The 12964-nt window shown below is 43.3% G+C and overlaps 1 protein-coding gene across 1 annotated transcript; it reads left to right on the forward strand.

Annotated features, from left to right (window-relative positions):
• Window positions 1-413: 413 nt before the first annotated feature.
• prdm8 (PR/SET domain 8) lies at window positions 414-6963 on the forward strand. The gene is made up of 4 exons (XM_022753777.1): window positions 414-488; window positions 3812-4036; window positions 4609-4840; window positions 5080-6963. The coding sequence occupies exons 2-4, from the start codon at window positions 3818-3820 to the stop codon at window positions 6339-6341; spliced, it is 1713 nt and encodes a 570-aa protein (XP_022609498.1). The 5' UTR covers window positions 414-488; window positions 3812-3817; the 3' UTR covers window positions 6342-6963.
• The last annotated feature ends 6001 nt before the right edge of the window (window positions 6964-12964 follow it).

Here is a 12964-nt window from a genome sequence, read left to right on the forward strand (position 1 = left end):
ACGCCTCATTGGGTAGATTATGTGCCGCAAACAAAAAGTGTGTGTCGGTGTGCCAGTCAGCCAGAGCATCGGGCCCCATCTGCACGCCTCTCTCTCTCTCTCTCTCTCCCTCTCTCTCTCTCTCTCTCTCGCTCGCTCGCTCTCCCTCTCTCCCTCTCTCTCCCTTTATCCGTGCAGCTCTCTCTACCCCGCTCGGTCACTGCCAGTGTCGGCGAGTATCTGCAGCAGCAGCAGCAGCAGCAGCAGCAGCACTGTCACTTTCACCACACCGGGGGGGGGAAATGTACTGACACTACGGACCAGACCGGGAGCGCATCACCATCTCCATCACCTCCATCAGCCTCACCTCATCCCCCTGCTTATTTTCGGGGCTTTTTTTTTTTTTGGTGAGCGCGTGTGTGTGTGTTATTTTTTTTTCCCCGGGTTTTGATTCGCAACATCGCTCACGATTCGCTTGTGGATTATTGTTCCCGCTCATCGACGGAAAGGTAAGGCAGGTTTCTTGATGTGAGATGCAGAGCCGGGTGTGTGGTGGTGTGGATAGTTCTGAGAGAAGGAAGGAGGGAGGCAGGGAGGGAGGGAGAGAGGGGATGGGGACGGTGGGTCTGGGTTTGTTTTGCGCGGCACATGCAGCCACACATCAACCTGCACGCGCTGAAAGAGGCGCAGAAAGAAAAAGAGGAGAAAAAAAAAAGCCGCAGTTCAGTCCCAGCGCTGATTTAGGACAGTTTTCAGCCTGGCACGGCTTTAGCAGATGGGTTAAACACCCCCCCTCCCCTCTCTCTCTCTCTCTCTCTCTCTCTCACACACACACACACACACACACACACACACACACACATCCCTGCTCACCCCCTAACCCCACCCGCAGTGGGTTTGAATGGGAGGGTGGCTGCTTTCCTGCAGTTTGTGGATGTGCAAACATTCCGCTCTTTATCTCCTATTTTCTTCCCCCTCTCCTCTCACCCGAGCCCGTGGCCGCGACACATGGCTCGTTCAGCGGATGTTTCGTGAGGCTTTCTCTCCTCGTCCAGTGATGTGTGTGTGTGTGTGTGTGTGTGTCCCCTCACCCCTTGAGCATAAAGCGGTTCTGTGTTCTGCGCGGTGCCGGAAAATAAATCGTTCAGGGCTCGCGGGCGCAGCGCGAGGAGCCACTTCGGGAAAGGCTCTCCGCTGCACCGCGCGCAAAATGATCCAGTGAGAACCTTCCTGCTGCTGCTGAGCCTCTTAGGGAGATATAAACGCTCCAAATCAGCGGGATTAAAAAAAAAAAAAAGAAAAAAAAGACTCGTATTAACTATTGTAGATTATTTTAAATCAGATTTTCCCTCCTTTTTATTAAACAAACGTTGAAAAGAAAATCTGTGCGAGACGCTGAAACCGAGGAGTCTCGCGTTTTGCGCGTGTAGTCGATTATCGTGGATGGACAGATGAAAAGCTCGTCTCTTCCCTCTAGTCCTCATTAGTATGATGAGTGTAGTTGGTTATATCGGGTTATTTATTTCTGAATTGCTTCGCTCCGACGCGCAAAAACCCGGTTTCCTCCCGATTGTGCGCACAGGAAAAATAAAACTTGCCTCAACTGTAAATTTCTTTATTATTTATTTTTTATTTTTCTGCAAAATGTTTTGCTTTATATTTTTGTGCAAAAGCTGCGTCACGGTAGAAGTAGTTTGAGTGGTTCATTGCACGTGATAAACTGTTAAATAGGGGGAATTAAAAATCAAATGGCTAAAATGAGACAAGCTCGTGCTGTAGGCCCCAAAAAAAAAGCGACAGTGAAGAGCTGAGATTTATTATTTTGTAATGTTAAGTGTCAAAAAAACATTTAATGCAACAGTAATATTATTGTTTCAACAATGTAGGAATTAATTCTTTAGGAAATAAAGTAAATTAGAGCAGAGCTGGCGGCGCTCAGCTCCATTTTATTTATTTATTTTTTAGTCTTTTATAAATCTAATTTAAATGTTTTTCCCACTGCTCAGTGAGTGTAATTCACGGCTCAACGTGCGTGTGTGTCAGGTGCAGGTTTCCGCGCTCGGTTTCTGCTGAATTGAACGACAGAGAAAGAGGGAAAAGGAGAAGGAGGAGGTGCAGGTGGAGGAGGAGGAGGAGGAGGAGAAGAGGAGCGAGAGAAAGAGCCGCAGCCGTCTAAACACACACATTCAGAGGTTAGAAAAGGGAGAAAAGAAATAATTAACTGGTCGTGCTGCTTTAATTACAGTCTCAGAGGGGAAAGTGGTGGATTATGGTAATGAGGCGACATACGCTGCCGCTTGTAGAAAGGAGAGAAAGGTTGGCTGACATGAAATCACTGACTTTGACAGTCCACTTGAAACCCATTGGACATGCTCTCTTCATTGGACATGCACAGACCTCACAGCTACTGACACTCTGATTTTGATTCTTTCTTTCTCTCTGTTTTTATTTTTTTTATCAGACCCTTTTATCCGATTCTATAAAACGACTTCCAGCACTCAGACATGTCACTTTCAAACCTATAAACTCCTGACATGAGATAAATATGAACTCTATAGAATATATAATAATAATAATAATAATAAAAAAACATCCTATAAAGCAAGATCACGTCTTTATGAAATCGCTCCTGCTTTACAAGTCACTTTAGGAATATTATAGGAATTTATCGTTTGTAAATCCGCCAATCATGACATTTACAGCTGCAGAGACAAGGCACAGGCAGCCCGCAGAGGCCTATTAATGATCATATTAATGTTTTATAATATTAACCTCCTAGGACCTGGCGTCCACATATGTGGACGTCACATTTTGGGTTCTCTAGACCACAATACTAACTTTTTCTCAACAAGGGCCTGGTGACCACATTAGAGGACATTATTCTGCCACTTAGTGGTGGGAGAAGAGTGTAACACATTACAGATTAGATTCTAGATAGCAGACAACACACCCAGATGTTCAAATGGCCACTCCCGATCCCAANCTAAATTGAAGACGAATGTCCTCATATGTGGACATCATTTTTCTCAGAAACTACATCATGTAAAAACATAATTCTTTGTTGTTACACTCATCAGGTCCCAATCAGCCTAAATAGCAAAGAGAAATTAAAAATGCACGCCATGCAAGAGTTCGGGTCTTAGGAGGTTAATATTAATGTCAGTATTCATAATAATAATGAAAAAAGGCAAATGCAGTCGTAATCGACAGTTTATTAAGAATAATTAAAAATAAAGGTTCAAATTCTTTAAATTTTTTCAAATATATGATAATAAAGCTGGACAGTAATAACAATAATAATAATTTGCATTAGTAGTATTATTTGCCGAATAATAATAATTCGTATTATTATATAATAATAATTTGTATCATTAATATTTGCCATTTTTTTGGTGAACCATGATCTGCTTAATTCTTTATTTGCTCCACTAATTGACAACATTGGGAAACCGTATCATCAATATGCTGAAGGTGAAGCCGTCATGAACTTATTATGGGGTTTGAATTAATTAGAAAGCCTGGCAAAAAAAAAAAAAAAGAGGCTCCCAAACGACGCCCTCGACATCTGGTTTGGCCAATCTGTCTAGGAAGAGATTTATTTCCTATCAGCAGACACAGTGGAGGGTGACACCACTAAACTACCAGTTTACACACGTTTAGGTGCAAATTTACAGCTTGATTTAAAAACAAAAAAAAAATGAAGAAAATTAAATAAAAAGACAAAAAATTTCTTTTTCTTTTAATATATCCCGGTGTATTTGTCTGTGGATCTCCTGGAGTGTCTTCTGCTCCTGGTCTCTGACGGTTCCGTGTCTTTCCCGTGTCCCTGCAGTGTGAAATGGAGGAGTCCAGCTCTCAGAAGTTGGTGTGGGATGGGGACGCCAAAGCGGTGCAGCAGTGTCTCACGGACATTTTCACCAGCGTCTACACGACGTGCGACATCCCAGAAAACGCCATATTCGGGCCTTGTGTGCTGAGCCACACGTCGCTGTACGACAGCATCGCCTTCGTCGCCCTGAAGTCCACCGACAAACGCACCGCACCGTACATCTTCAGGGTGAGTAGCTCTTCACTTTTCATTTTAATCATCTTTTTATATTTTATTTTCAGGCCTTAAATCCACTGTATTCGGTCTTTATGCTTTTTTTTTTATTATTATTATTATTTTTTTAAATGTTGCAGCAATAAGTAGCTGAATTAAAAATATATTCCTCTACATGAGCAGCGATACCCCAATAATATAATGCTGGTAGATTTATGTGATTGTTTTTTTTTAATTAAATAAAAAGACCATTCACTCTAGACTTCAACAATATCTCACTCCAACAAGCCATTTACTGAAAATCATGTTATTATTTCTGCAGCTACAGATGGATCTGCTAATACAGAGGCATGATTTTATTTCTGATGAAAATGCTTTAAAGGAAAAATTAAATAAAAAAAAAGAAAAAGCTATGTTGTTAATAATATTTGGTCTGATGAGATGTTTTGTGTTTATTTTCTGTATTTTTCATTTATTTCAATATGAAAAATAACATTTTTAAGCAGGAAATTTGCCGGAAATTGTATTTTTGTTCATTAAATTGTGGTTGTTGTGTCTCTAAATGTGTCTGTATGTGTTGCAAACAGGTGGACACCTCGGCGGCCAACAGCACCTCAGAGGGCCTGATGTGGCTGCGGCTGGTCCAGTCGGCCCGGGACAAAGAGGAGCAGAACCTGGAGGCCTACGTGAAGAACGGCCAGCTCTTCTACCGCTCGCTGCGCCGCATCGAGAAGGACGAGGAGCTGCTGGTCTGGTACGGCAAAGACCTCATCGACCTGCTGCTGCTCAGCTCCAGCAGAGCGCCGGCCAAGAGCAAAGGTGAGCTCATGCCCTCGCTGTGATGGCTCCCCGCTCTAACCACCACAGTGATCACAGTATCACACAAACATACATTTTAGCTCTGAAGCTTCTTTGGAAATGCATTTGTTCTGGAATTGGTTTCATTATTGGTCAGTTTGGGATGTAATCTCTTGTATTGTTGCATATTTAGATATAATGATGCTCCAAGGACAAATACATGCTGGACGATCTAATTTCCATCTTTCTCTTCCTCCCAGGTTCGTCCCACTACTCGTGTCCGGACTGCAGCCAGCGGTTCCAGTTTGAGTTTCCATTCCTGGCCCATCTCCGGTTCCGATGCACCAAGAGACTGCAGAGCATCACGGGGGCCGACGAGGAGCCGAGCAAAGAGAGCAGCACAGAGCGACCAAACACAACCCCGACCAGGACCAGCCCGAAGCTGGGCCGCTCCGACGGCTTCAGCGCCCCCCCGGACACCAACAAACCCTCCACAGACTTTCACAACCTGGCCAGGGATCTAGAGAACAACCGGACCAGCCCCCCGAGCGACAAGGAGGCCGAGATCTGCAGCGAGAGTTCGGGGAAGAGGAAGTTTTCGGAAATAGAGGACAGGGAGTGCCGAGGGCCCAGCCTTCCTCCGACCAAGTCTAAAGACGAGCTCGCGACGTCTGCGCAGAATTACAGGGGAGTGTACGGCCTGGAGGAGAACCACCGGGCCTTCTCCCCACCGGGCTCCACAGAACCTGGCGAGGGCAAGCGCAGCGCCTTCACCGAGGTCAAGAAGTCACCCCAGAACCTCAAACACCACAGCGGCAGCAAAAACCTCCATAGCTCCAACGCTGAAAACAAAGATGGAGGTCGCCCCAGCAGCAACCCGTCGGAGAAGCACCTCAACATCAGGCAGGTGCTGTCGGAGACCCAGCCGCCCCAAACCTCGCCCATGGGCAGCGCGTTCACCTCCGTCAGCCAGCACGGTGGCGCCAGTGGTGGAGAGCGGAAGAGCGCCTTCAGTCAACCATCTCGCTCCTCCTTCTCCCAGATCTCACCGCTTGTGATGCCGCCCAAGCTGCTGGACTGCCACCCGGCGGTGGGCGACACCATCTCCTCCTCCAGACTCTACCAGGCCGACCACCTTGCCGCCAAGCTGCAGGGTGCAGAACTGGGCGCCAACTGCCCCGTGCCGGGCGGAATGGCCAAGCAGAACCCCTTTGTGTACGCCACCGCCTTCTGGCCCAAGAACTCGGGACCTATCCAGCTTCAAATGCCCTCGGCGCTCACCCTCCTGCCGCCCTCCTTCACCTCCCTCTGCCTGCCGGCGCAGAACTGGTGCGCAAAGTGCAACGCCTCTTTCCGCATGACCTCGGACTTGGTTTACCACATGCGGTCCCACCACAAAAAGGAGTATGCCATGGAGCCTCTGGTCAAGCGGCGGCGCGAGGAGAAACTCAAGTGCCCGATTTGCAACGAGTCCTTCCGGGAGCGGCATCACCTGTCACGTCACATGACCTCCCACAACTGACTTTTAAAGACTGACGAGGGAGGAGCGTTTGTTTTTACAAAGAGGGACTGTGACCCCGCCTGGATTTAAGCACTCCGACTGGAGATAGGCCACATGAAAATACTAAAAACACCCTTTGCACTTGTTTTCACTTTGGACTTTAATCTTCTAATTCCTTTTCGGTCGGTTTACTTTCTCTCCCCTGTACAAATTGTCATGTTTTTGGGTGTATGCAAATGCGTTTTGACTTCAAAAATGAATCTATTTATGAAGCATTTAAAAAGTTTGAGAATAAGGGAAGATTTAAATATGTGTAAATGTACAGTAAGTTGTATTTTATATCATATAAATGCAAAACATAGAGAAGAAATACAAATGTAGTCACACGTCATGGTTTACAACGCAGCAAGGTTTTTCATGTCTACGTTAAATATGGACACAAAATTGGGGATATTATGTCAGACTATATTTCAGAGTGCATGTAATATTAAATGATATTGATTTAAGATGCAGTCTATACATTACAATGTAAATAATTTGTTTTATTTGAAATACAAAGTGTAATATTTTGTGTCAGTGGGGAATAGTTTCAGTGTTTCTTCCTTTTGCGGAAATTTACTACTTGATAGTTTATCTAATCATGTTGAATGCATTGACAATAAAATAGCTTTATTTTCAACTCTGGCCTTCCTGGATCTTTTGTTTATTTTTCAACTGGAGCTGAAATATATAATTTATTTATAATCATCATTCGTCTTTATTTTGCTTTTATAAAATAAGATCAGTATTATTTTTTATTAGGGTAATATTACGTGTATAAATTCCAAATATCAAGGTTTTTTTTTAATTTTTTAATTTTTGATTATTTTAATGTGAAACATAAATTTCAAATAGTGCCAACAGTCACTCTTAATTAAATTCAATTGTATACAAGAAATATAATTAAAAAAATTATATAATATAAAAAATATGGCTGTTATATATAAATATAAATATAATCCATAAACGGACACTGGATGTCACCAGATCCATTATTACCATTATTATCATTATTATTATTATTATTATTGACATACGGATTTATTAAACGTGGACCACATACGTAATGAAGTCCTCCCCTGACAGGCTGCATAAATTATCTCTATTAGAGGGAGAGAAAAAAAAAACATTCCCATATCTGAAGATTTAGTGTTTCATATAAGTTTAATCTTTAAAAAAAAATAAAAGACAATACTGTCCGGTATTTTTCAGAATAAAGGTTTAAAAAGAGGAGAAATTGATTTGTAATTCGCTCAGATTTTCAGTACAAAATACAGAAATGACAGAGAATAAAACATGCGTCGTTTATCATTTGGGATTAATTTCTAATTAACAGATTTGATTATTTCTCACTTGTAGAATAAACAGCCCATAAAAATACCACCGCAGACAAACAACGTCTTAAAGCCGGTCACACTTCAACAAACACACAAACACTTGAAAAGAAGAGAAAAGCTCTGATGGAGGAACTCCTCCGACCTGCGCTGAGCACCGCGAGCTTCCGTACTGTGCAGCCGCTGTGATAAATATAAAGAATAATCTACCAGCCGTCTGTCTGTGACCTTAACGTGTGTTATCATCTTTTTAAAACGAAAGCCACGAGACAGGAGCAAAATCAACAAAACACTTTCCTGATTGATTTTCTATTAACAGCAAAGACGATACAAGCGTGTCTGTGTCTGTGGATCAATAATCAACATTTACTGCTAATGACATAACTGTATGATTAATAATAATAAAATTAAATTAAAAAAAAAGAATCAGTAAACCCGGGTGGAGAATATGTCCGGACAGGAAGGCGACAGGAAACGTGGAAAATGGTTCAACAGCGCCATCACGTGGTCGACACGTAAACTGCACGACACAGGAGCTCAGTGAGTGACCGAGAGATTTTACAGCTGAAAACTATGTAGTAGTATATTGGAAAATACTATTATATACTGTATTTTCAATATAATAAAATGATATATACAAGCTACGAAGTCATCAGAATCATCACGTGACTAATATTATTGATTATGGTGGAGTGAATTTAAACTCATCTTCACCAACAGACACTGAAATAAAAAATATTTTATTATTTAAGTAATAGGGCAGAATTATGTGAGCCAAGCTCTTCCTCCACGAGGACATGATAAATAAATAAACTGCAATTTGTGCATCATCAATATCTTTTTTTAATTATTATTTATTTGTTTATTTGATAGGGTATATATATATATATATAATTGATACATATTAATGAACATCAGAACAAAACACACAATGTAAACGCGACAGATTGTGGCAAAAATGGTCATTTACACCTGTAGTCCTGAAGCAGGTAACATAACACAAAAAAAATTACAAGTCAGGTCAAAGGTCAAAGGTCACAGCTGTAGTTATATATATATTTCTTAGATCATTTCAGCTCTCAGTGCTTTCAAACATCATTTAAACCTGCGCTCACTCCATTTATTCCACTTTCATTTCTGAATGTGACACATCTCATACATACAAGTTTAACAAAACAATCCCCTACAAGCTGTTTCCTGTGCTTTCAGTTACATCACATGGTATTCATCGGAGCGAGGACAGCGCGACGGATGGATCGACTGCGTTGTAGCTACCGAGGTCTGCGCGTCAACAGATTGATTCTCCATGACGACTGAGCAAACTCCACTGTGCTGCTTGAGATTCATCAGTGATATTATTAGTGGATTAGTAATTTAATCCAGAAAAACAAAAATGGTGAGTGGATCTTGAGTTGGGATTCATTTTGTGACAATGTTATTTTCAGGGTGAAGAATTAACTTTCATGTTTTAATCTTGATCTCATCCTATAATGATGAATATAATTAAACAGAGCTTGAATTTACTGAGTGAATTTAAAGGGTCAGTTCAACCACATTTAATTTTTTTTCTCTTGCTATACAGATATTTTTTTTAAAGATATTTTTATGTTTATTTATTTTTTTAGATGTTGCTCATATAAAATTGAATCCACCTGCACTGTGGGAGCGGTTCTGTTCTGCAGCTCGGATGGACGTGACTCTCACCTGGTTCAGTCACTTAAGAGTCTGTTGCATGCAGCGTTGACTGTGAAACAAAAGATTAAACTTTCACACTTTCACATCCTGGGACAATGGATGAGCTTCTTCTCCCTGGCACTGGCAGCTGAGGCTCTTGGGTAGTGTAGTATTTGGAGGTCAATTATCAAACCAAGCTAACAATGAGGAAAAAACGACGTCAGACAGAGACGGCAAGAACTAAGAGCAAAAAAAAAAAAATGCACTCAGAAGGAAACTAAAGGAAACAAACGAGTGCTGGACGTCCCTGCTGCTCAGCCGGTAGATAGGTAGATAAGAAACACACAAAGAGGTGGAGGTTGAGAGCGGCGGCGGGCGTGATGCTCACATGATGATTAATTACGGCACCGGTGCACATGTCCGCACGTTACATCTGATCTCACGTCAACACGCACCTCGCATGTCAGCAATCCTAACGGGTCGATCTCACCACCAAGGCATGTGATCGAGGAGAGAGGAAGGCATTGCTAACCATCACCCTTCTCTCCCTCTGCACACACACACACACACACACACACTCCCGTGATATTTAGTGCCCTCATGCTTTGCTGCTTGTGTCATCGTCCCTTTTGTGCCCCCCCCCCACACACACACACACACACCCACCCACAACACATTTGTCGCTGCATCACTCAGCGTGCGGCGGCGTGGGACAGTTTATATCTCTGCTAAGCTGGCACTTCCATTTGGCCCCCGGCCCCCGGGTCACACTACATTTTTACATTTCAGGCATTTAGCTGACGCCGCTGGTCCGCGGGGGCGAACGAGCAGCGAAGCAAATGAGCGAGCAGGTAAAGAAAACCTCAGACAGATCCAGGGGCTTCTTCCTCTGACAGGAAACCGCCGCCGTGGCTTGGCTCGGACCAGGGGAGCTTTTTTTGGTTCCTGTTCAAGCACCTAAAACGTCAACTGTGTCCCAAACACACGTTACTTACTACGACTATAAACACACACAAACACCTTGAAGAACTTCCACGTCCTAATTGCGTTGCATTGTGGGAAAACAGCGTCTTCTTTCATCCTATTTGTGTTTCCTGTTTTATTTTGATACTCACCTGTCGTCTTGTTTCAGGTCCCTGCACTTCCTGCCCTCCTGTGTGATTACCTGGCCCCGCCCCTAATGTGTTGCACCTGTGAGGATCCCCAAAAGGATAAAGTAAATAAATAAATAAAGGTTACAGCAACTGGACTGAAGCTTTCATCCACCATGTTGAAGGTAAGAGCTGCCCACGCTGGAAACACAGGAAGTTAATGTCGCAATAAATCAAATTCACAGACGTTCCACAGCACCCGACACCAAATGATTATTTTGCCAATGAGCCGTCAATCAATCGAGGGACGGTGCTATAAAGTTCTCTTATGTCGATTGCAGCATGGGTGGCATGCAGTGATGTCACGAAAGCACCTTCTCTCTTTGCTGCCTGAAATCAAGGGCGAACGCCCCGTTGTACCCCGGATGTAACTGAGGAACCGAAGCACTTGGACCTGCAGCCACAGGGTGGAGACAAAGATGGAAAGTGACGCGGAGGGTGGGGGTGGGGGCAGCTGATGTTTTGTGCCACGCTCGGTCAATGACTTTGAGAAACCTGAGCCCGGTGTGGCATTCACCGCCGAACCCCTTCACCGAGGTAAGACATAAGTGAGATTTCAGGGCAGGTGGCCGAACCGTTCAGTGTCAGTCCGATAGGGACGGAGGTCGTAAACGTCTGAAGCAGCGTCCCGCTGAAATCTCAACAGAGTTCACCCGGTGGACCCAGAGAACTGTGTCGGCTTTATTCACACAAACGCACCTTTGTGGAACAGCTTCTTGAAGGTTATCAAATCTAAAGATGAACATTTAAATGACGAGGTTTTGATTTGCACGGAAAAAACATGAGTGATAACTCAAACCTTTGTTCTGTTTTCTATGAACTGAGTGTGATGGTCATTTTATCAGTTTCAAACACTTTCTGATCTTTTATTTCAGTGACTCACGTGTATTTAACAAAAACATTTCCACAGCGAAACCTCTGTTCACTGCGACGTACGACAGAACACAGTCTCATATTTAGTAACAAGACAAGAAGTGATGCGTGTAATTATAAAGAAATATAAATATAAATAATGTGCTTAAACATTTGAAACTAAAACTATCTTCAAAAAGTGTTTTTAAATATTTAAAAACTCCTTTCTTTGTTGTTTTTTCTCATATTAAGACCTACTACAACCAGTGATTGTTTATGTTGTCGCCGGGCGGATGACAGCATAAACTTGTATCACATCCATGGCAAAAACTGGAGAATCAAAATGGTTTATATCTGGTTAGCAACAAGAAGAGTTGAGAGGAAGGAGAGTCACGAGACAGACGGTGAATGGACGAGTGATCTCGCTGAGTTTTGGGTTTTCAAGTGGGACGTGAGTTGGAAAAGGTTGGAAACCACTGGTGTTACTTTTTCTGTTTTGGTTCTATCAGTGGCTGAACTATAAATCAAACCTCGTGGCATCTACAGCAGGACGGCCTGTAACCCTTTGTGCCAAGTATAAACCCAATACTGTCAGTGGATATGCTAATGAAAGTTTAGGATGTTCTTCACGCAGTGCCACAAGTTCCAGTTGCACAAAAAAAAAAAAATGTTTCAGCTTCAAAATCAGCTTCTTTTCCCAAAAAGCCACTAACCTCGTCTCCCGAGTGTCTGCTCGGTGCAGCGAGCTCCGAACAGACGAGCCCTGTGCACACAGGGTTTTAGACAGCGAGCTAACAAGGCTGTGAAAGAAAAAGTTCAGATCAAAAGTATCAATTTCACACGGAGAGAGAGAGAGAGAGAGAGAGAGAGAGAGAGAGAGAGAGAGACCTGGCCTGGAGCCCAGCTCGCACACCTCCCAATCTGTTTTAAAGTCATAATCCAGGGTTTACACAGGGCCGGCTCCTTCTGCTGCCGTCTGATTAGGATATCGCTGTCACGTCATTAATTTTTAAGGTCTAAATATACACAAACAGCACAGTCCCCTGTGCATTTGCACTATTTCTGTCCCACAATGCACTCAATCTACAGGTCCGCTGACAGGGACAAATTTACACATCATGTCCGCTCGGAGATGATCCCTGCGTCCACATGCCTGCGACCGCGGGCCTCTCTCCCTCCGGGACTCTACCTGTATTCAGGGCACGACCGGGTCTTGGATTCTTCGCATCGCGGCGAAGGCGAAGACTCTGGAGGTTAGATATTTAGGTTACACCTGTTTCCTGGCCTCAAGCGCGTCTCTGCCTCGTACGGAGGAAGATGAAGAACGGCTCAGAGCGCTTCGCTGGACGTTCCACCAGAAGGATGAACGTCTCACTCTTCGTGAAATGTCAAGGTTTTCTGTTGCCTCTATTTTTTTCTTTTGGGTTGTGACATTTTAATGAGTCATTCCAAGGCCTTACATACAGTAGCCTATATATATATATATACATATACACTCCGTTAGCAGTTTATTAGGTACAGCAGCTCAACTTAGTCAACACCTCTCTGTAACAGTTTCAATAAAAACTAAATCAGACTTTTCCTCCTCCTTTTG

Source organism: Seriola dumerili, unplaced genomic scaffold (assembly GCF_002260705.1).
Source record: "Seriola dumerili isolate Sdu_G_001 unplaced genomic scaffold, Sdu_1.0 BDQW01000193.1, whole genome shotgun sequence".
NCBI classification, from domain to species: domain Eukaryota; kingdom Metazoa; phylum Chordata; class Actinopteri; order Carangiformes; family Carangidae; genus Seriola; species Seriola dumerili.